The sequence below is a fragment of the Scomber scombrus genome, chromosome 18 (genome assembly GCF_963691925.1).
Source record: "Scomber scombrus chromosome 18, fScoSco1.1, whole genome shotgun sequence".
Taxonomy (NCBI): domain Eukaryota; kingdom Metazoa; phylum Chordata; class Actinopteri; order Scombriformes; family Scombridae; genus Scomber; species Scomber scombrus.
Window position 1 is genome coordinate 17,495,367 of NC_084987.1, and position 22,529 is coordinate 17,517,895.

General features: G+C 35.7%; 1 protein-coding gene, 1 pseudogene and 6 gene segments (V, D, J or C); all 8 read right to left on the minus strand.

Annotated features, from left to right (window-relative positions):
* Window positions 1–4,133: 4,133 nt before the first annotated feature.
* LOC133999994 (immunoglobulin gamma-1 heavy chain-like) lies at window positions 4,134–7,429 on the minus strand (annotated as a pseudogene).
* Window positions 7,430–8,284: 855 nt separating this feature from the next.
* LOC133999995 (uncharacterized) lies at window positions 8,285–10,403 on the minus strand. Its single transcript, XM_062439317.1, has 4 exons — window positions 10,361–10,403; window positions 9,985–10,277; window positions 8,687–8,774; window positions 8,285–8,601 (listed from the first exon to the last, which is right to left on the minus strand). The coding sequence occupies exons 1-4, from the start codon at window positions 10,401–10,403 to the stop codon at window positions 8,285–8,287; spliced, it is 741 nt and encodes a 246-aa protein (XP_062295301.1).
* Window positions 10,404–12,599: 2,196 nt separating this feature from the next.
* LOC133999425 (Ig heavy chain V region 6.96-like) lies at window positions 12,600–13,048 on the minus strand. The segment is given in 2 exon segments: window positions 12,600–12,913; window positions 13,000–13,048. Coding segments are annotated over 2 exon segments (363 nt in total).
* Window positions 13,049–13,531: 483 nt separating this feature from the next.
* Window positions 13,532–13,957, minus strand: LOC133999436 (Ig heavy chain V region 5A-like). The segment is given in 2 exon segments: window positions 13,532–13,836; window positions 13,915–13,957. Coding segments are annotated over 2 exon segments (348 nt in total).
* Window positions 13,958–16,598: 2,641 nt separating this feature from the next.
* Window positions 16,599–17,049, minus strand: LOC133999996 (Ig heavy chain V region 6.96-like). The segment is given in 2 exon segments: window positions 16,599–16,912; window positions 17,001–17,049. Coding segments are annotated over 2 exon segments (363 nt in total).
* A 135-nt stretch (window positions 17,050–17,184) lies between these two features.
* On the minus strand, window positions 17,185–18,809 carry LOC133999997 (Ig heavy chain V region MC101-like). The segment is given in 3 exon segments: window positions 17,185–17,298; window positions 18,356–18,669; window positions 18,767–18,809. Coding segments are annotated over 3 exon segments (471 nt in total).
* Window positions 18,810–19,613: 804 nt separating this feature from the next.
* LOC133999423 (Ig heavy chain V region 914-like) lies at window positions 19,614–20,062 on the minus strand. The segment is given in 2 exon segments: window positions 19,614–19,927; window positions 20,014–20,062. Coding segments are annotated over 2 exon segments (363 nt in total).
* A 683-nt stretch (window positions 20,063–20,745) lies between these two features.
* LOC133999432 (immunoglobulin heavy variable 3-7-like) lies at window positions 20,746–21,194 on the minus strand. The segment is given in 2 exon segments: window positions 20,746–21,047; window positions 21,149–21,194. Coding segments are annotated over 2 exon segments (348 nt in total).
* Between the last annotated feature and the right edge of the window lie 1,335 nt (window positions 21,195–22,529).

A 22,529-nucleotide genomic window follows, 5' to 3' on the forward strand; every position in this document is an offset into this window, starting at 1 on the left:
ATTCTTATTATGAAGAGAAAAATAAATATTGCATTATCTTTTATAGTTGTTATCTTTCAATAATTTTGGTCATGAATTTAAAGTAAACTTTTCAATGTAAATTTCAATTTGCCAATTGTAATTTCATTATAAAATTGTTGTTTAATTATGACTTTACAACATATCGGTCATATAGTACACATTTATGAAGATACAATCTTAACAACAGTACCTTCTACAGGAGCTCAGTATTTTATTTTCTGACTTCCTTTGACCAAATTAATTTTTTTTATTTTTTTAATCACTGGAAGCTAATCAGCAGAAGAAAACGTGTCAGAGTTCAAACCAACAAGTAAATGACACAGCCTGCTCCAGTTGAACTATCTCACGGTCAAATGCAAAACATTTCTGTCAAGCATCATCGGTCAAGCAGCTACAATGACTAACACTCCCCAGACATGAACTAGAGGAACTCATTACAGTCATTAACTAATCAAACTCATCACAAGGAAACACTCATCATACATAATCTAACACACCAAAAAGGCTCCATGATCCTTCTGTCACCTATAAAAGCCACAGCTGTGTCCCAAATCACTTATTCAGTGATGTCTGTCCATAACTATGGACATTGTTTCCATTATACACAGTTTTGAGGGATCATAAATATTAATAACATGGTCCAAAATAAATACTGTATAAGAGTGATTGTGGACACAACCTGATCAACTTCAACATTACAGCCAAATCAACTCAGCTACTGTTACTGCTGATATTATTCTGTAACCTGTATGTCTTATATCTAAAATAATGTTCATGAAATGGTTTGATATGCCCATAAGATGAATTTTTTAATTAATGTTTTATCTTTCTGAAGCCACTTCATGCCTTGATACATACTGACATGCAAATACATGTCTCTCATTTTAATTAAGTTTATTTGCAGCTCTCACAGTTTCTGCACAGTTTCACAGCTGCAGGTGTGTTCCCAGAGGTGCAGAGAGAGGGGAAGTGACTCTGTAAAGATGATATGTTTTGAAATGTCAGTAATGTCTGTTGGGGCAAGTTTTCATTATGTATAACAAGCACACCACAGTTCATACTCATAGTCCATTTTGATAAATGTCCATTTGATAAATGTACCCACTTTCAGCATCACAGGTGAAGTGCAATATTCTGATACAACAACAATAAACTAAAATCGTATAAAAAGTTGTGCGCTACTTTTCGTACGATATAATACAAATTTAAACAAACATGAAGTAACACAACGGATCAGTGCACCTGTGCAACCCAGTCTCATTACAGTTTGTAAAATAGCTACCAACTTTAATCTATTGATTCATGTCCAAAATATAACTGCTACAACATTTAACCAGGAGATATTATCCCTGTTGTGTCTTTATCGGTCCCAGGCAGATAATTCACTGCTCTGTTTTCCTTTTTAGTTTCACCCTTCACTTCTGTCAGTAAACCTGGTAAACTGTATCCAGACTCTTGATGTGAGTGAGACGTTTAGCTGCCTGTCAATACATGCACAGCACATGCATCAAGGACAGAACAATCAAATTACATTATGTTTGTCATTTCACACCTACTGTACAATATAATTCATGGTAACATTAATAACCTTTTTTTTTTTTTAAAGGTACATCTAACCCTAAAATACATGTGTACATGTTTACAGGCGTTGACATTACTTTTCCTCTCTGCAGTCAGATAAGTAGAGCTGGAAGACATCAAAGTTTTGCATTGACTCCTCCTCACAGGGAGGAAGCAACTTGTATGATGCTCTCATTTCTGCCTACTGTGTGTTGAAACTACATAATGTAGATTTATGATATGAAAGCTCTGATTGTATTCAAAATAATTGATTCATGCAATATTAAAAAAAACATTTTTGTTCTGAGTCTGACTTCTCTCTTCAGATGTTCAATATTCTGCAGAATTTTGTCTTTTGTTTTGTTAGAAAAAGTAGAACAGCAACATTGTGCTTATTTGACATTATGTAACTCTAAACTGATGTCAGAGTTTTTCTAATAGAAACTAGAAATTGTTTGTACTCACATCTGTATTACCATAACACATTAAAATACCTTACATGACATTCTGATAAATATTACATCCTGATTGAGATGTATGAGGTGATTCTTAGACTTTTCTTACATGAGCTGTGAACTGAAGATACAACTACAAATCAAATGTGATATAATGTTTATGTAGGTGTTATCTGTACTTGTAGGAACAGAAATCGCTTATTAGTGTTAAAAATAAGATCCACAGAAGATGAACAGATCAACTTTTCTTCTCAAATCCAGACAGAAGTAGACAGAAATGATCAACGACTTTATATGTAAATTGTGCATTCTAATAAAGAACATTTATATTGTCTTATATTTAAATTTCACAATTTATTAAAAAAAACAGTAATAAAAATAATTTTTAAAAATCACCCATGGTCATGAAGCCACTTCAGGAAAATGTATGTCATCTTTTTTCATCTTGTTTTTGAAAACTTTCTGAAATGTTTTTCATTTCTGTTGTGATTCATTTTATATTTGTAAATTGTTGTTAAAAGGGAATGTAAAGATAAGAAAGAGAAAGAAATGTTGAAAGACAAAAAAAAGACATTCTGAAGTAAGTAAAATGAACAATATTCTCTTAAAAGCAAAGCAAAATATCACTGGTTCTAAAAAATAATAAATAATCATTCGGCTTGAAAGAATCATATTTTTGAACTACTTGAAATTAGGACATTAATCATATGAGATAGTTGATGGCTAATATCAGCCCAGTAAGTACTGTAGGATTTTGTACAGCTGCTCAACCAACTCCAGTCACTGTGAGTGTCGAGCACAATAATAAACAGCAGAATCTTCAGTCTTCAGACTGTTCATCTGCAGATACAGCTGCTGTCTGCTGTTGTCTCTGGAGACGGTGAACCGGCCTTGAACTGACTGAGAGTAGTATTTGCTGCTACCACCAGTATTGATATAAGCAATCCACTCCAGTCCTTTTCCAGGAGCCTGTCTGTCTGATCCAAGCCATGTAGAGGCTACTGAATGTGAATCCAGAAGCTGTACAGGTCAGTTTGTGGGATTCTCCAGGCTTTTTAACTGCTGGTTCAGATTCTGTCAGAGTCTGACCATCAACACCTGTTAAGACAAACAACAACAACAATCAGTTACTTTAAGCTGGATTTTTTTTAAAGACAGCTTCAACTCAGTATCAGTGAAAATCTTTAGCTGCCCAGCAGATAGTTAGAAGCAGCAGTCCTGTCCTATAGTCCATCATGTTAAACTGTGTGTCCACTGTTCTCTGTCATCCTCTCTGCAGTCAGATAAGTAGAGCTGGAAGACATCAAAGTTTTGCATTGACCCCTCTTCACAGGGATGAAACAACTTTATTGGACTTTGCAATACTACTTTTAATATAAAGTTCATATATTTATTATAATTTAGTTTTAAAGGAAAAATACTTATTGAACAAATATTGCTTTGTTTTGTTTTTCTTACAAAGTGCTAATAAAATGTCCAATGTGAAATATAAACGTTGTTACGTTGTGTAAAACTAAAGTCAGTGAAAACTACAGTAACATGTTTGTTTCTCTCAGGAATTTTCTGCAATTTATTGACCCAGCCATGAAATATAAATATTGTGAGTCAGAAAGAGAGAAACTTTTTATGGTAAATGTCTCCACTGAATTATTTAATATTATTATCATTTGGGTTTTTTTTCTCTCTTTACTATAACAGTGAAGTGGTGTTGAAATGATTAGTGGTGTGAGGGCTCCTCCTCTGGTGGATTCATGTTAGTGTTCAGACACTGAGGGGTTTTTGTTCAGGTCTGCTGATGGTTTGTGTTATTGTGGGTCTCTGGCACAATAATACACAGCAGTGTCTTCAGGCTGCATATTCTGTCCATTTAGAGTCACTCTCTTGCTGGAAGAGTCTAAATCAATACTGAACTTGTTTTTTAGTGAATCTTTGTAGGATGAATCTCCAGTATATTTCCATCCAATCCACTCCAGTCCTTTCCCTGCAGGCTGTCTGATCCAAGCTGTAGCGGAGCTGCTAACAGAATAAGAGACCTGACAGGTGATGGTCAGACGTTGACCTGGCTGCACAGTCACTGAGGCTGGCTGTGTCAACTGTTCACACTTCACACCTGTTAAAAGAAGAAAAATGTTGTGTGAAAAATCATCAAATTAAAAGAAGAATTGCTGACTATGACAAATCCAGAGAGACTCACAGGATCCAGCTGCCAACAGCAGCAGCAGAGCTACAGAGAACATAGTTGATGTTGAAGCTGATGTGCTGTGATCTCCACTGACAGTCTGATGTGAAGTCTTTATAGCTGAGAAACAAGGAGGATCACTGAGTTTGCATAGAATCAAACACATGAAGCAATGATGTTGGTCTAAGTGGAGTCTGATGAATTTTATTATGGAAATCACCTCTTCTTTATATTCAATGTCTGTTGTTGTTGTTAGAGAAATTGTCACCATGAGTAATAAATTATATTTGTTACAAGCATTATCACATAAAAAGGACAGTATAATATCATAAAAGAAAATATCAGCAGTGTTGCCAACTAATGCAATATACTAAATAAAATGGCCTTTACACAATTTATTTACCAGCAGCTTGTGATTTAAGACACCTTCATGACAGAAAGGATGAGCTGAGTAGATTTTGAGTGATTCAAATATTCAGCTCATATGTAAGACTTAATCAGAGTCCTGCTGTCTTTTATAAAAACAATAGTTTTACATTTTTATTTGACATAATCCGTTTTTTTCTGACGAAATATGTAATCTGTTTAAATGTATTGTGATTATTTAATAAAACAATATTTCAAAAGAGACAAGAAAAAAGGTGAATATTCACTGTGGAATGTGTGTTATTAGTTTTAACACAACTCTTATCAATGAGAGAAGAACATTCAGAGATGATGATGATGATGATGATGATGATGATGATGATGATGATGATGATGATGATGATGATGATGATGAATTTCAATCACTGATAATGAACAGAAAATAAAAAACAGAGGAAGTAGTTTTTGTATGATTCTCTTATTATTGTCTCTCACTGTGTGTCTTTGTACACAGTAATACACAGCTGTGTTCTCAGGCTGCAGATTCTGTGATCTATTTTGTAGAACTTCTATTTATCACTTTGAGGTGAAGAGTTCAGTCTTTCCTCTCAATTTACATACTTGAGTATAATATGTGGTTAATTTAGTGAACTTATAATCATGCTATGATTTTATTTAAAATGACATTTAAAATAATGTATCATCTATTCATGTATTAATATAGATGAACAGATTTTAGTCTAACCCTAACCCTAACCCTAACCCTAACCCTAACCCTAACCCTAACCCAATACATTATCATCCACAGTAGCACTGAATGTTTCTTTTCAAAATCTGTCTTTGGTGACTCCATGTAAGTTTAAAATACTCTGACTTGGTGAAAATGATTTTTTTTAAAGTTATGTTAATTTACTTTACCTGTATAGTTAAATTCCTCATTTGCTATCAAAAAGTGAAGTGACAATAACATCATGTAACAGTTTTTTTTAATGGTTTCAGTGTTGCTGATGTTTGAAGCATACAGACATGAAGATAAACCTCTAGACAGCTGCTCACATACTGAAAAAATTCTGTTTTGGGTAAGATGAGAAATACAATCATAAAAAAATATTGTTAAAATTATCCTCTCTGGAAATGTATTTAAAAACAGAATTTAAAAATAACAGGTTTCATTAAAACATGTTTGGGCATGAAGGAATTACATCATTTTATTAACATTGTTAATGAAAAATGTAAATGAATGGGGGTCTGATGTTTACTGTAGGATTTTGTACAGCTGCTCAACCAACTCCAGTCACTGTGAGTCTCGAGCACAATAATAAACAGCAGAATCTTCAGTCTTCAGACTGTTCATCTGCAGATACAGCTGCTCTCTGCTGTTGTCTCTGGAGATGGTGAACCGGCCTTGAACTGACTGAGAGTAGAATTTGCCACCACTGTCAGTGTAGATTAAAGCAATCCATTCCAGTCCTTTTCCAGGAGCCTGTCTGACCCAATGCATCCAGTAGCTGCTGAATGTGAATCCAGAGGTTGTACAGGTCAGTTTGTGAGATTCTCCAGGTTTTTTAACTGTTGGTTCAGATTCTGTCAGAGTCTGACCTTCAACACCTGTTAAGACAAAAAAAGAAGCGTCACTTGCTGCATATGTTTTCAATACATCATTTTAAAGACATATTCAACTCAAGATCTGTGAATATGTTCACCTGTCCAGCAGATAGTTAGAAGCAGCAGTCCTGTCCTATAGTCCATCATGTTAAACTGTGTGTCCACTGTTCTCTGTCATCCTCTCTGCAGTCAGATAAGTAGAGCTGGAAGACATCAAAGTTTTGCATTGACTCCTCCTCACAGGGAGGAAACAACTGTATTGGACTTTGCAATACTACTTTTAATATAAAGTTCATATATTTATTATAATTTAATTTTAAAGGAAAAATACTTCTTGAACAAATATTGCTCTGTTTTGTTTTTCTTACAAAGTGCTCATAACATTCAGGATATGGGCTGGAAAGAAAAACCCAGTAGGAATATAAGTGAAGAAAACTGATGAGAATATGTGAAAAAATAATTCATTAATATCAATATGCTTTAGTCAATAATAATAAAATGTCCAATGTGAAATATAAACTTTGTTACGTTGTGTAAAACTAAAGTCAGTGAAAACTACAGTAAAATGTTTGTTTCTCTCAGGAATTTTCTGCAATTTATTCACCTGGACATGAAATATAAATATTGTGAATCAAAAAGAAAGAAAACGTTTTGGTAAATATCTCTACTGAATTATTTATTTTTATGTTATGTTATATATTTAACAGTGACCTGGTGTTGAAATGATTAGTGGTGTGAGGGCTCCTCCTCTGGTGGCTTCATGTTACAAATGTTCAGACAGTGAGGGGTTTTTGTTCAGGTCTGCTGATGGTTTGTGTTATTGTGGGTCTCTGGCACAGTAATACACAGCAGTGTCTTCAGGCTGCATATTCTGTCCATTTAGAGTCACTCTGTTGCTGGAAGAGTCTAAGTCAATACTGAACTTGTTCTTTAGTGAATCTTTGTAGTGAGAGCCTCCAGTATATTTCCTTCCTATCCACTCCAGTCCTTTCCCTGCAGGCTGTCTGATCCAAGCTGTGTAATAGCTGCCAACAGAATAAGAGACCTGACAGGTGATGGTCAGACGTTGACCTGGCTGCACAGTCACTGAGGCTGGCTGTGTCAACTGTTCACACTTCACACCTGTTAAAAGAAAAATGTTTTGTAAAAAATCATCAAACTAAAAGAATTGCTGACTATGACAAATTCAGAGAAACTCACAGGATCCAGCTGCCAACAGCAGCAGCAGAGCTACAGAGAACATGGTTGATGTTGAAGCTGATGTGCTGTGATCTCCACTGACAGTCTGATGTGAAGTCTTTATAGCTGAGAAACAAGGAGGTTCACTGAGTTTGCATAGAATCAAACACATGAAGTATTGATGTTGGTTTAACTGGAGATTAATTTAAGAGTCTGAAGACAGTTATTAATGTATATCTGCAAAGTGAAAACAAAACTGATAATCACCTCACAGGATTTATTCTGATTTCATTCCATTTATTTAATTATTTGTTAACTTTACTTACTTATTTCCTTCTAACAGAAATGCAGCAACAGCAGCAGGATCATGTAAATATCATGAACAGATGAGTTTGCTGCTGGTGTTTGAATAAAAGACGTTGAATTTTTCACTTTGTTCAAATGTTTGAAGACACAGACACACAGAGAAACTTGGACTCTCTCAGTAATGATTTCAATGACACTGTGTGATGATGGAGTATTACACTTTATTTCAGTGCAGAGTTTGAGTGTAACTCGCTTTTTTACGTAGGTATACTGTAAAAGAGGAGAGAAAAAATATACTGTTCTCTTGTGATATTTTCAAGGAAACCACACCTTTTTTTCCTTCATATACATTATGTTTTTTTATTTAGAGAAATATATTTTTTTAAACATCTGTATTATTTTTTGTAGTTGTTTGTACTTTCTTTCTTTCAGATGTATCGTAATGTTTTATGTTTATTCTGTGTGGTATACTATTATTGAGGAACACACAACCTTAAGAAATGCAGAGACAAATGTTGATGTAATGTATTTTTAAATATTCTGTATTATTAAAAGCTACCATCCCAGAAGATAAGTACTGTAGGATTTTGTACAGCTGCTCAACCAACTCCAGTCACTGTGAGTGTCGAGCACAATAATAAACAGCAGAATCTTCAGTCTTCAGACTGTTCATCTGCAGATACAGCTGCTGTCTGCTGTTGTCTCTGGAGATGGTGAACCGGCCTTGAACTGACTGAGAGTAGTATTTGGTGCTACTACTACCACTTTCATGCCAGGTAATCCACTCCAGTCCTTTACCAGGAGCCTGTCTGATCCAGGCCATCCTGTAGCTGCTGAATGTGAATCCATAGGTTGTACAGATCAGTTTGTGGGATTCTCCAGGTTTTTTAACCGATGGTTCAGATTCTGTCAGAGTCTGACCATCAACACCTGTTAAGACAAAAAAGAAAACTGTCATTTTCTACATGTTGGCAAGTTTTTAAAGACAGTTTAAAAACAAGTAGTCTTTTTTCACCTGTCCAGAAGATAGTTAGAAGCAGCAATCCTGTCACACATCCCATCATGTTCAACTGTGTGTCCACTGTTGTCTCTCTTCCTCTCTGCTGATGGAGAAGTATAGATGGAGGACATCAGTGTTTTGCATTGACTCCTCCTCAAAGGAAGGAGTGAACCTGATTGAATCATAGATAGATGAGTTTGTTGAACTGAGACAATTAAAATGTTTAGTTCGTTGACTTGAACCAAATTAATTTGATTTTGAATTCAAATGAGATTGAAATGTCTTCAGAAGATACAATTTGTGTATGAATTTTAGTTTCTGATTATAGATTATTCTGAAGAAATTATCAACTAGACAAAAACACAGTACAAAAAGCAAACAAATGCAATACTTTCTTCTTTTATTATTATAATAAAAATCATATATCTGATAAAAAGGACATAAGCATATATTATCTGCTGTTTCTCCATCTGAAAGAAAGTCTATTTTGTGATTTGTACATGTACATTTTTATATTGTATACACATAACTTAAATAAATCAATGGTTCATTTTTCAAAATGTAATAATTATATTCAATAATTTAACTTATATTGTATAACACCAATCACAAACAATGTTAAAAAGTACAATAACAATGTTAAATAATACATTAAATCAATAATAAACTGATACTGAAGACAAATGCAACAAATGACAGTCAGTGAGGAGAAGATGTGAAACTGTCTGGTTGAGATCAAGCAGCTGATGGATGAGTAGAGCAAAGGCTCCGTCACTATTATGACAAGCTGAGATTTGGGAACCACCTGAAGATCTCAAGCAGCCATCAGGTTTGTATTGGGACAAACAATCATTGCAGGACAGCAGATTAATATAAACTCTTCACTGTGATGTAATCTTGAAAACAAATCACCATGAAGAGAAATTATTAAATGAACTCAAAAATGATGTTGAGATTCAGAAACATATTTAATGGGTTTGTTAAAATGATGAAGTTGTGACCTTTTGGAGAATAAACTCTTATCATATGTTGAATAAATAATTACTTTATTCCTCACTGTTGTAAATATAGACAGTGATGGGAGATAATTTGCGGTAAATCAGTCTACCTAACCTAAAAAAAACAAGGGTTTTTAAACTCTCTTATATTTTATGTGATAAATATACTGTGGTCTTTTTCTCTCTTTACTGAGGAAGTGATGTTGAAATGATTAGTGGTGTGAGGGCTCCTCCTCTGGTGGCTTCATGTTACAAGTGTTCAGACACTGAGGGGTTTTTGTTCAGGTCTGCTGATGGTTTGTGTTATTGTGGTTCCCTGGCACAGTAATACACAGCAGAGTCTTCCGGCTGCATATTCTGTCCATTTAGAGTCACTGTGTTGCTGGAAGACTCTGAGTCAATACTGAACTTGTTCTTTAGTGAATCTTTGTAGTATGTGGTGGATCCAGCTCTCATTCCAATCCACTCCAGTCCTTTCCCTGCAGGCTGTCTGATCCAAGCTGTGTAATGGCTGCTAACAGAATAAGAGACCTGACAGGTGATGGTCAGACGTTGACCTGGCTGCACAGTCACTGAGGTTGGCTGTGTCAACTGTTCACACTTCACACCTGTTAAAAGAAGAAAATGTTTTGTGAAAAATCATTAAATTAAAAGAAGAATTGCTGACTATGACAAATCCAGAGAGACTCACAGGATCCAGCTGCCAACAGCAGCAGCAGAGCTACAGAGAACATGGTTGATGTTGAAGATGATGTGCTGTGATCTCCACTGACAGTCTGATGTGAAGTCTTTATAGCTGAGAAACAAGGAGGATCACTGAGTTTGCATATAATCAAACACATGAAGCATTAATGTTGGTCTACCTGGAGACTAATATAAGAGTCGGATGACTTTTATAATGGAAATCACCTCTTATTTACATTCAATATTTTATTTCATTATTCACATGTAACACTTTGAAAATTAAGTATTTAAAATAATGCAGCTCTGCAATTATTATAAATATATTGTTGTGATCACATAATAATATTAATAGTAACATTGAGGATTGTTGCTAGAAAAATTTTCACCATGGGAAATAAATTTGTTAAAAGTATTAGTACATAAAAAGTAAAGTATCATAATATCAGAAAAGAAAATATCAGCAGCATATGCAGCGCAGGGAGCGGGCTTTTGGGGCTTAAGCCCCGGATCTTTCATCAAAAGCCTTGGGTCTTTTTTAAGCTTTTTTTTTTTTTTTTTATCATCCTCGGACCGATTAATGGCTCAGGAACATATAGCCTATTGCAGGGAAAATAAGCTATCCATAAATCATACCCCTATTTTAAAGAAATCCAAAAGAATGAATGAAATTTGCAACGCTGAACAAAACTGCACCGCTAACTAAACAGGTAGCCTGATTGAATACAAATGTTTCCATCGAGCCTAGCGGCGCCGCCTAACGTCAGTCTGCTGTAGCTTAAGTCACTGTCTGATCTTTCTCAGTCATTGAGTGCTCATCAGTCAGAATGGACATACAAAAGTTTTTCAAGAAAACTCCATCCAGCCATGTTGTGTTACCAACCGATGCTGCAGCATCATCCAGTGATCTGCCAAAAGCTGTTTCAGGTTGGTGGTAATGTAAAGCTAATTTTAGAGCCTAGCCTGGCTTCCATCACGTAGGCTAACACTAACGCTATGGAGGAAATTATTATGAGAATTTATTAAATATCTCTTGCAGTGAAAATAAAACCTTATATAGCAACATTGGATATAGGCTACCAATCTTGGCTATAACCACTATAATGTCAAAGAAGTCATCATCATGGTCCACTGTCTGGCATAGACATCTTTTTCTTACAGTTGATGTTGCAAATAGGCTACTGAGTTTTTATAGTGAGGTGATTTGAGTGAGAGGTTGTAATCATCATTGTTTATTCACTCATTTTGTTCAAGATGCAGCGGATCTGTGATGTAGCAAGAATACCTTTTTCAAAGATTCAAAGATATTCAAAGATAATGTTTAGTTTTAACAGTGAGGCAATAAAATGTTCAGTTTTTATGGTGTGGTGATTTGAGTGACAGTAAGTAATCATTGTTCTTTAACTCAATGTGTTCAATATGAAGCAAAGAGCTGTGATGTAGCAAGAATACCTTTTCATAACTTGCATCTTTTACTCCTTTCATTAAATAATTTTGCATTGCACTAACAGCCTCTCAATCCCACTATTTAATGTTGATTGATTAACGTGACAAAACAGCAGTAACAATAGTCATCATAATCATTTAGTGTATGAAGATAAAATGAAACTGAACAGGGATTTTGATGAGTAATCTTGAAGGTGTTTTAGAGTAGACTATATATAAGAGCTATGGTTTCTACTACATTAGCCAAAATGCATTTTATTTATTGGATATTGCCACCTAGTGGACAACAAATGCAACAGCATTGAAAAGGTACCTGAAATAGAACTACATGAGTGCCAGGCTTACCCCCGGATGTCTGCAATGTATGGCACCACCCCTGTTGCCAACAAAAAGTGAAGTGACAACAAAATCATGTAACAGTTTGAGTTTTTTGCAGGTGTGTGAACGTTTGGAGTTTTACATAACATATTTTTTATTATTTTCAGTGTTGATGATGTTTGAAGCCACAGATATGAAGATAAACCTCTAGAGAGCTGCTCACATACTGAAATACATATAAAATTTAAAAAAAGTTGTTTTAGGTGAGATTAGAATTACCATCGTTAATGATTATTGTTAAAATCCTCTCTCTGGATATGAACTTTTAAAACACAATTCAAAAATAACAGTTTTCATAAAAACATGTTTGGGCATGAAAGAATTACATCATTTTATTGACATTTTTAATAAGACATTTATCATGTGACTTAATGGGGGTCTGATGTTTACTGTAGGATTTTGTACAGCTGCTCAACCAACTCAAGTCACTGTGAGTGTCGAGCACAATAATAAACAGCAGAATCTTCAGTCTTCAGACTGTTCATCTGCAGATACAGCTGCTCTCTGCTGTTGTCTCTGGAGATGGTAAACCGGCCTTGAACTGACTGAGAGTAGTAAATGTAAGCACTGTCGTATCTGATAGTTGCAATCCACTCCAGTCCTTTCCCTGCAGGCTGTCTGATCCAAGCCATCCAAGAGCCACCAAAGTTAAATCCAGAAGCTGTACAAGTCAGTTTGTGGGATTCTCCAGGCTTTTTAACCGATGGTTCAGATTCTGTCAGAGTCTGACCATCAACACCTGTTAAGACAAAAAAGAGCCAAACATGCATCAAATTCGTAATACAAATGTAAAAATGTCAGATAAAGATCAGTGAAAATCTTCACCTGTCCAGCAGATAGTTAGAAGCAGCAGTCCTGTCCTATAGTCCATCATGTTAAACTGTGTGTCCACTGTTCTCTTTCATCCTCTCTGCAGTCAGATAAGTAGAGCTGGAAGACATCAACGTTTTGCATTGACTCCTCCTCAAAGGGAGGAAACAACTGAGAATTTGCAATACTACTTTTAGAGTTTATATAATTTGTAATAATATATTTTTAATAGAAATGTTACTCTTGAACAAGTGCTCATAACATTCAAGATGTCAGGGGGGAAGAAAACCCCAGTAGGAATATAAGTAAAGAAAACTGATGAGAATATGTGAAGAAAATCTCCAATGTGAAATATAAACTGTGTTACTTTTTTGTTAATGTTTCTGCTGTATTATTTAATATTATTATATTGTTTTTTTCTCTTTTTGATGTAACAGTGAAGTGGTGTTGAAATGATTAGTGGTGTGAGGGCTCCTCCTCTGGTGGCTTCATGTTACAAGTGTTCAGACACTGAGGGGTTTTTGTTCAGGTCTGCTGATGGTTTGTGTTATTGTGGGTCTCTGGCACAGTAATACACAGCAGTGTCTTCAGGCTGCATATTATGTCCATTTAGAGTCACTCTGTTGCTGGAAGAGTCTAAGTCAATACTGAACTTGTTCTTTAGTGAATCTTTGTAGTATGAAGCTCTAGTATATTTCATTCCAATCCACTCAAGTCCTTTCCCTGCAGGCTGTCTGATCCAAGCTGTGTGATAGCTGCCAACAGAATAAGAGACCTGACAGGTGATGGTCAGACGTTGACCTGGCTGCACAGTCACTGAGGCTGGCTGTGTCAACTGTTCACACTTCACACCTGTTAAAAGAAAAATGTTTTGTAAAAAATCATCAAACTAAAAGAATTGCTGACTTTGACAAATTCAGAGAAACTCACAGGATCCAGCTGCCAACAGCAGCAGCAGAGCTACAGAGAACATGGTTGATGTTGAAGCTGATGTGCTGTGGTCTCCACTGACAGTCTGATGTGAAGTCTTTATAGCTGAGAAACAAGGAGGTTCACTGAGTTTGCATAGAGTCAAACACATGAAGCATTGATGTTGGTTTAACTGGAGACTAATTTAAGAGTCTGAAGACAAACACTGATAATCACCTTACAGGATTTATTCTGATTTCATTCCATTTATTTAAATATTTGTTAACTTTACTTACTTATTTCCTTCTAACAGAAATGCAGCAACAGCAGCAGGATCAGGGGCGTCACTAGGTTTTAAGGACAGGGGGGGGTTAGCCCCCAGGAGATGCACAGGATGTGAGCGAACGTTTAATTTCACAAACAGTTAACAAAAACTGAGAAACTGCTATTCCACTTTTTGGACAGATTTAACAGAGATACTTTACTGTGTAAATGTTTTAGGCCACCATTACATTTTTAACACAGTACAACAACAAACACAGGAAGTACTGTATGTTTACAGCATTAACAACAACATAAAAAGAAAAAATCCACATAGCTACAGTGCCGTATTCAACCAATGCTTCTTATTCATTAAGAGCCCACATGTATTATCGAAAACTGTATGCAAAAAAAAGAGCACTGTGTTCTCACAAAGTACACCATTTTAAAATAACATGGCTACAATTGGCAGTTACTTGGTGGGTGGAAGCATCAAAGAATGTCGTCTGTTTTTAAGGGTGGCAAAGTGTAATAAGATGTGTCATTGTGTGCTCATGTGCGTCCTTGAGGAGGGTGAGTTTACTATTTGTGTGTGGTTGGCGTTGTATGTGATTATTGTATGTAAAGTGCACTAAATAACGATCGCTACGGTGCTAGCTTAGTTGCTATGATGATCGCTACGGCGCTATGTTAGTTGCCATGACAACCGCTACGGCACTATGTTAGTTGCCATGACAACCGCTACGGCGTCAGTTTAGTTGCTAATATTGAAACCAGTTATACTTGAGACAATATATTTTCAATATATTGAAGAATATACTGTTAACACTCAAATCATATACTTGAGTGTTGTTTGATCTTAATTCTCCTGTAATCATATATGTGTCTCCTATTTCACATGTGTAAGATAAGCTAAATGGCAGAGTTATGATCACTTCTATCTGTATTATTCTGATTCAGTTCCTGCAGCCGTTGGCCTGGCCCAAATAGTACAAAAAAGTCACAACAAAATACACCTCTAGTAAGAAGAAGAAGAGCCATTGACTTATTATTAATGAATAAAAACCCAATATTTTAACGAGTCTCAGGTCTTCAGTTCAGATAAACAATCATACTTACTTTAACGTTACATCACTTCAGGCACACACACACACACACACACACACACACACACACACACACACACAGCCAAATCGACTGCCAGTTCACACAAAGTAAATAAGTTCATACACAACATACCATGGCATTTATCGCGGCCGCTAGTCTACTTTTCTCTCCTTCTTGCCGCCTCTAGATTGTTGTTGACGTCTGTACGTCATACGACGTCTTCTCTGGAGATGCGTTAAATGGCTACCGTAATAACTGGTAATTTTATCTGCGCGCATTTTTCCCCCAATCAGTGTCAAAATCGGGGACAGCTTTGACCGGGGACAGGTCTCCCACAACGGGGACTGTCCCCGGAAATCGGGGACGTCTGGTCACCTTATCCTAATGCTACTCTAGTTGCTTCTGTATGCTCCGCTCACACATGCTGCAGGTACCCAGGTAGAGAGTGCAACCTGGAAAACGTGGACTGGATTTCTGTGATGTGGGTGTGCTCTATAGGAACAAGTGGAATGGATTGGATAAAGACGCACTGACTCGGACTCTCTACCCTCCGCTATGAAGTGAAGGGAAACAAAGGGATTTGTGATCTTATTTAAGTTGATAATGACTGGTTATATGATTATTTATTTGAACTCATATTCTGGCCACATTGTATTGAATTTGTCTGCCCTTTTTTGTAAAAAAAAAAAAAAAAATTAATAAATGAACATAACATTATTTAGGGGGGCTTAAGAATATTTTAGGGGGGCTGAAGCCCCCCTAAAATAGGCCTAGTGACGCCACTGAGCAGGATCACGTAAATATCATGAACAGATGAGTTTGCTGCTGGTGTTTGAATAAAAGACGTTGAATTTTTCACTTTGTTCAAATGTTTGAAGACACAGACACACAGAGAAACTTGGACTCTCTCAGTAATGATTTCAATGACACTGTGTGATGATGGAGTACTATTTTTTAATTACATTGATTTTTCTTTTTAATGAAATGTAACTTTTGAAGCTCATTTATACATGAGTCGTACTCAGTTATTATGAATTTTTCCTTCATATTATGATTCCACATTATTTATATACACTATGGTTTTTTATTTACAGAAATATTTCTTTTTAAACATCTGTATTATTTTTTGTAGTTGTTTGTACTTTCTTTATTTCAGATGTATCGTAATGTTTTATGTTTCTTCTGTGTAGTATACTATTATTGAGGAACACACAACCTTAAGTAATGCAGAGACAAATGTTGCTGTAATGTATTCGTAAATATTCTGTATTATTAAAATCTACCATCCCAGAAGATGAGTACTGTAGGATTTTGTACAGCTGCTCAACCAACTCCAGTCACTGTGAGTCTCTAGCACAATAATAAACAGCAGAATCTTCAGTCTTTTGACTGTTCATCTGCAGATACAGCTGCTCTCTGCTGTTGTCTCTGGAGATAGTGAACCAGCCTTGAACTGACTGAGAGTAGTATGTGCTACTACCACCATTATCATGCCAGGCGATCCACTCCAGTCCTTTTCCAGGAGCCTGTCTGATCCAGGCCATGTAGTAGCTGCTGAAAGCGAATCCAGAGGTTGTACAGGTCAGTTTGTGGGATTCTCCAGGCTTTTTAACTGCTGGTTCAGATTCTGTCAGAGTCTGACCATCAACACCTGTTAAGACAAACAACACAACAATCAGTTACTTAAGCTATTGACTTTTAAAAGGCAGCTTCAACTCAAGATCTGTAAATATGTTCACCTGTCCAGCAGATAGTTAGAAGCAGCAGTCCTGTCCTATAGTCCATCATGTTAAACTGTGTGTCCACTGTTCTCTGTCATCCTCTCTGCAGTCAGATAAGTAGAGCTGGAAGACATCAAAGTTTTGCATTGACTCCTCCTCACAGAACAGATTCAGATTTGACTCTCATTGTAGTGTTGAGACTTCAGGCTGCACAATCCTCTTTAGTCAGTCTTTGTAGTATGATATGTGTCCAACTTTCATTCCAATACAGTCCAGTCCTTTCCCTGCAGGCTGTCTGATCCAAGTTGTGCAAAAGCTGGTAACAGAGCATGAGAGCATGTAGAGGTCTGAGAATGGATCCATGGGGGAACTGCACTTGTTATATTTGATCGCTCAAATGTTCAATTACTGATTCACACAACTTATTTCACAGACTGTCAGATAATGTGATTAGTATTCATTCATGTTGCCATATTTATATTGTTGTATATTATATTATTCAATTCGTCACTTGAATTCCATCACTCCTCATTCTTATGTGTTGGCATTATCAGTCAGATGGGGGATAATTTGGGGAAATCCATGTGGTAATGTTACCTCTTCACATCTTTGTGATAAATATGACACATTGTTACAGAATTTTTCACCATGGGAATATAGTAGTACTATATGTACTATAGTAGTATAGTACATCTAATAATTAGAATTTAAACATTTAAGTATGTATAGCACCATGAAATCAATTCTTGTTTAAAGTAAATGAATAATATGTTTCATTATTTCATACTAATTTTTACAAATGATATTTTAAGGTTTCTTTCTGATTATTCTTTATTTGTTTTAACAGTGAACTGAAAATATCAGAAAAGAAAATATCGTTGTTGTCATATAATGTTTACTTCACAAGTATGAACACAGCAAGATACTAAATAAAATGGTCTTTACACAATTTATTAACCAGCAGCTTGTGATTTAAGACAGCTTCATTAAAGAAAGGATGGGCTGAGTAGGTTTTGAGTGTCCTGCTGTCTTTGAGAAAACATTTTTACTTGAGATAATCATTTTTTTCTGACGAAATGCATAAACAAAACAATAGAACAGGTGAATATTCACTGTGGGACGTTTACTATTAGTTTTAACAAAACTCTTATCAATGAGAGAAGAACATTCAGAGATGATGATGATGATGATGGTGGTGATGATGATGATGATGATGATGATGATGATGATGATGATGATGATGATGATGATGATGATGATGATGATGATGATGATGATGATGAATTTCAATTATTAATAATGAACAAAATGTTCTCCTTGGTTGTAAACAGAGGAAGTATTTTTTGTATGACTCTCTTATTATTGTCTCTCACTGTGTGTCTTCGTACACAGTAATACACAGCTGTGTCCTCAGGCTGCAGATTCTGTCCTTTAATAGTCACTGTTCTAGCAGAAGTGTCTCTGCTGGCGCTGAACTTGTTCTTCAGAGCATCATTTTGGTTAAAGCTACCTCCTCCCCACTGATGAATAATCCAGTCCATTGGTTTTCCTTCACGCTGTCTGATCCAACCTGTTGCATAGCTGTCATCAGTCAGAGAATAACCAGAGACTTGACAGGTGATGGTCAAAGACTGTCCAGGCTGCACAACCATTGAGTCTGGCTGGATGAGATCAATACTGTACACACCTGTGGAAACACAAATCAACATTATCTCCATCATTCATGTGAATATTCAGTGTTTTCTAATGTGTTTATTAGTGTGAATCCACTGAAAGCTCCTCACAGGATCCAGCTGACAACAGCAGCATCAGAGCTACAGAGAACATGGTTGATGTTGAAGCTGAACTGATGTGAGCTCTTCTGTCCTCTCACTGACACACACACTTCACTTCTTTATGAATCACATGTATTTGCATATTGTTGAATAAACAATTATATATTTTGTAGTATTTCTATTTATCACTTTGAGGTGATAAACAATTTACATACTTGAGACTATTCAGGTATTAATATAGATGAACAGATTTTTGTCTAATACTGCATGTTTCAAAGATACAATATTAAATTAGTTAGATTTGTGTGAGTTTGGATTAATTTTGGATCTTTGGTGATTCCATGTACATTTAAAATACTCTGACATGGTGAAAATTATATTTATTTTGAAAAATACTGTATTTATTTATTTTGCTTGAAAAGTTAAATTCATCATTTGCCATCAAAAGGTGAAGTGACAAAAAATCATGTAAGAGTTTGAGTTTCCTGCGTGAAGGTTTGGAGTTTTCCATAAAATGTTTTAATGGTTTCAGTGTTGATGATGTTTGAAGCCACAGACATGAAGATAAACCTCTAGAGAGCTGCTCACATACTGAAATACTAATTTTTAAAGACATTTAAAAAGTTGTTTTCAGTGAGATGAGAAATACAATCATTAATGATTATTGTTAAAAGTATCCTCTCTCTGGAAATACACTTTAAAAACACAATTCAAAATAACAGGTTTCATAAAAACATATTTGGCATGAAGGAATTACATAATTTTATTGAATTTTTTAATGAAACATTTATCATGTGAGTTAATGGGGGTCTGATGTTTACTGTAGGATTTTGTACAGCTGCTCAACCAACTCCAGTCACTGTGAGTCTCTAGCACAATAATAAACAGCAGAATCTTCAGTCTTCAGACTGTTCATCTGCAGATACAGCTGCTCTCTGCTGTTGTCTCTGGAGATGGTGAACCGGCCTTGAACTGACTGAGAGTAATATGTGCTACCACCACCAGTATTGATATAAGCAATCCACTCCAGTCCTTTTCCAGGAGCCTGTCTGATCCAGGCCATCCAGTAGCTGCTGAATGTGAATCCAGAGGTTGTACAGGTCAGTTTGTGGGATTCTCGAGGCTTTTTAACTGCTGGTTCAGATTGTGTCAGAATCTGACCATCAACACCTGTTAAGAAAAAAAAAAGCCAAACATGCATCAAGTTGGTGATATTAATGAAAATATGTTAGATAAATATCAGTGTAAATCTTCACCTGTCCAGCAGATAGTTAGAAGCAGCAGTCCTGTCCTATAGTCCATCATGTTAAACTGTGTGTCCACTGTTCTCTGTCATCCTCTCTGCAGTCAGATAAGTAGAGCTGGAAGACATCAAAGTTTTGCATTGACTCCTCCTCACAGGGAGTACTGGATTGAACTTTTGAAAATGTGAAATACTACTTTTGATATGAAGTTTATATATTCATTATGAATTAGTTTTGATGAAAAAAATTACATTTAAAACAAATGTTGTTTTATTTTGTTTTTCTCATAAAGTGCTCATAACACTCTGGATGTCAGCTGGAAAGAAAGCCCCAGTAGGAATATAAGTGAGGAAAACTGATGAAAATATGTGAAAAATGTGTAACCCGTTATTACATGGATATCATTTCTATAGTCAATAACAATAAAATGTGTTTGTTACCTTTTGTAAAACAACTGTCAAAAAAAACTACAGTAACCAGTTTGTTTCTTTCTGCAGTTTACTGCAATTTTTCACTTGGACTTGAAATATAAATATTTTCAGTCAGAAAGAGAGAAACCTTTTATGGTAAATGTCTCCACCGAATTATTTAATATTATTATCATTGGGTTTTTTTTCTCTCTTTACTATAACAGTGAAGTGGTGTTGAAATGATTAGTGGTGTGAGGGCTCCTCCTCTGGTGGCTTCATGTTACAAGTGTTCAGACACTGAGGGGTTTTTGTTCAGGTCTGCTGATGGTTTGTGTTATTGTGGGTCTCTGGCACAGTAATACACAGCAGTGTCTTCAGGCTGCATATTCTGTCCATTTAGAGTCACTGTGTTGCTGGAAGAGTCTAAATCAATACTGAACTTGTTCTTTAGTGAATCTTTGTAGTATGAAGCTGAAGTATCTTTCATTCCAATCCACTCCAGTCCTTTCCCTGCAGGCTGTCTGATCCAAGCTGTCCAATAGCCAAGAGAATAAGAGACCTGACAGGTGATGGTCAGACGTTGACCTGGTTGCACAGTCACTGACGCTGGCTGTGTCAACTGTTCGCACTTCACACCTGTGGAGGAAAACATGTTGAGTATTGAGTCAGTGTAACAACAGTGAACAGTCAGTGTGCTGTGATCATACTGTCAGTGTCTCTGTCTCAGTGAGACTCACAGGATCCAGCAGCCAGCAGCAGCAGCAGCAGAGCTACAGAGAACATGGTTGGTATTGAAGGTGATCTGATGGGAGCTTCTCTTCTTCTGCTGCAACTGACAGCATGATATCAAGTGTTTATAGCGGACTGTAAGGAAGTTCACTTTGCATAAAGAAGGACACTGACAGGCTATAAAAGAGGAGGGACTACTGTATATGAGGAGTATTTTCATTATTTATTACATGCATTTAAATATATATTATCATTCAAACAAGAATACATATCTGGGACATTAAGTTTTGTATGTATTAATATAGTTAATTGAACATAATTGTAGATTTAAATTTACATGGAAGTAATAACTATGCAAGCATATCAACAAATACAATCATCACATATTCAAAAGTATATGGTGTAAAAACGGAAAGTTATACACAACATATACCAATAGTTTGTTTTTCTTCTTCAAAACTATTTTACCCTGAGTTTATTAACCATAACACATTAAAATTAACTTACATAACTTTCTGATGAATAGTACATTATACAAATGTAATATAATGTTTGTGTTGGTGTTATCTGTACTTGAAGAAACAGAAATCAACATTATATCCATCATTCATCTGACTATTCAGTGTTTATAATGTGGTTATTAGTGTGAATCCACTCACTTATTTGTGTTAAAAATAAGATCCACAGAAGATGAACAGTTCAGTTTTTCTTCTCAAATCCAGACAGAAATGATCAATGACATTATATTTAACGTTTGCACTGTAATAAAGAACATGTATATGGTCTATTCACAATTTATTTATTTTTTTTTAATTTAAAAATAAAAAAACTTTAAATCACCCAAAGCATGAAAACACTTCAGGTAATGTCGTTTTTGAAAACAAAGTTTTTATTATCTTTACATTTATGTTGTGATATATTTCATATAATAGTATTTTTTTGTGAGAAGAGAAATGATGAACAAAATCATCTCTGAAGGAAAACAAAATATCACTGGATAAATAAAAGTACTTATTGGCTTTGAAAAGGTCACAAAATATTTTTTGAACTACTTGAACTGAGGACATTAGCTGTGATCTATCAGCCCAGTAAGGATTGTGAGATTTTGTACAGCTGTTCCACCAACTCCAGTCACTGTGAGTCTCGAGCACAATAATAAACAGCAGAATCTTCAGCCTTCAGACTGTTCATCTGCAGATACAGCTGCTGTCTGCTGTCATGAGGCCAGATTCAACTCAAGATCTGTGAATATTTTCACCTGCCCAGAAGATAGTTAGAAGCAGCAGTCCTGTCCTATAGTCCATCATGTTAAACTGTGTGTCCACTGTTCTCTGTCATCCTCTCTGCTGTCAGATAAGTAGAGCTGGAAGACTTCAACGTTTTGCATTG

Excerpts from the sequence above, each read along its gene's own strand:
- LOC133999995 (XM_062439317.1), bottom strand. The coding sequence starts at position 10,403 with ATGTTCTCTGTAGCTCTGCTGCTGCTGTTGGCAGCTGGATCCT. Across the intron at positions 10,278-10,360 it reads GCTGTTGGCAGCTGGATCCT|GTGTGAAGTGTGAACAGTTG; the intron begins GTGAGTCTCTCT and ends TTCTTTTAACAG. Across the intron at positions 8,775-9,984 it reads CTGTGTATTACTGTGCCAGG|CAGAGAGGAAGAGAGACAAC; the intron begins GAACCACAATAA and ends CTTCTCCATCAG.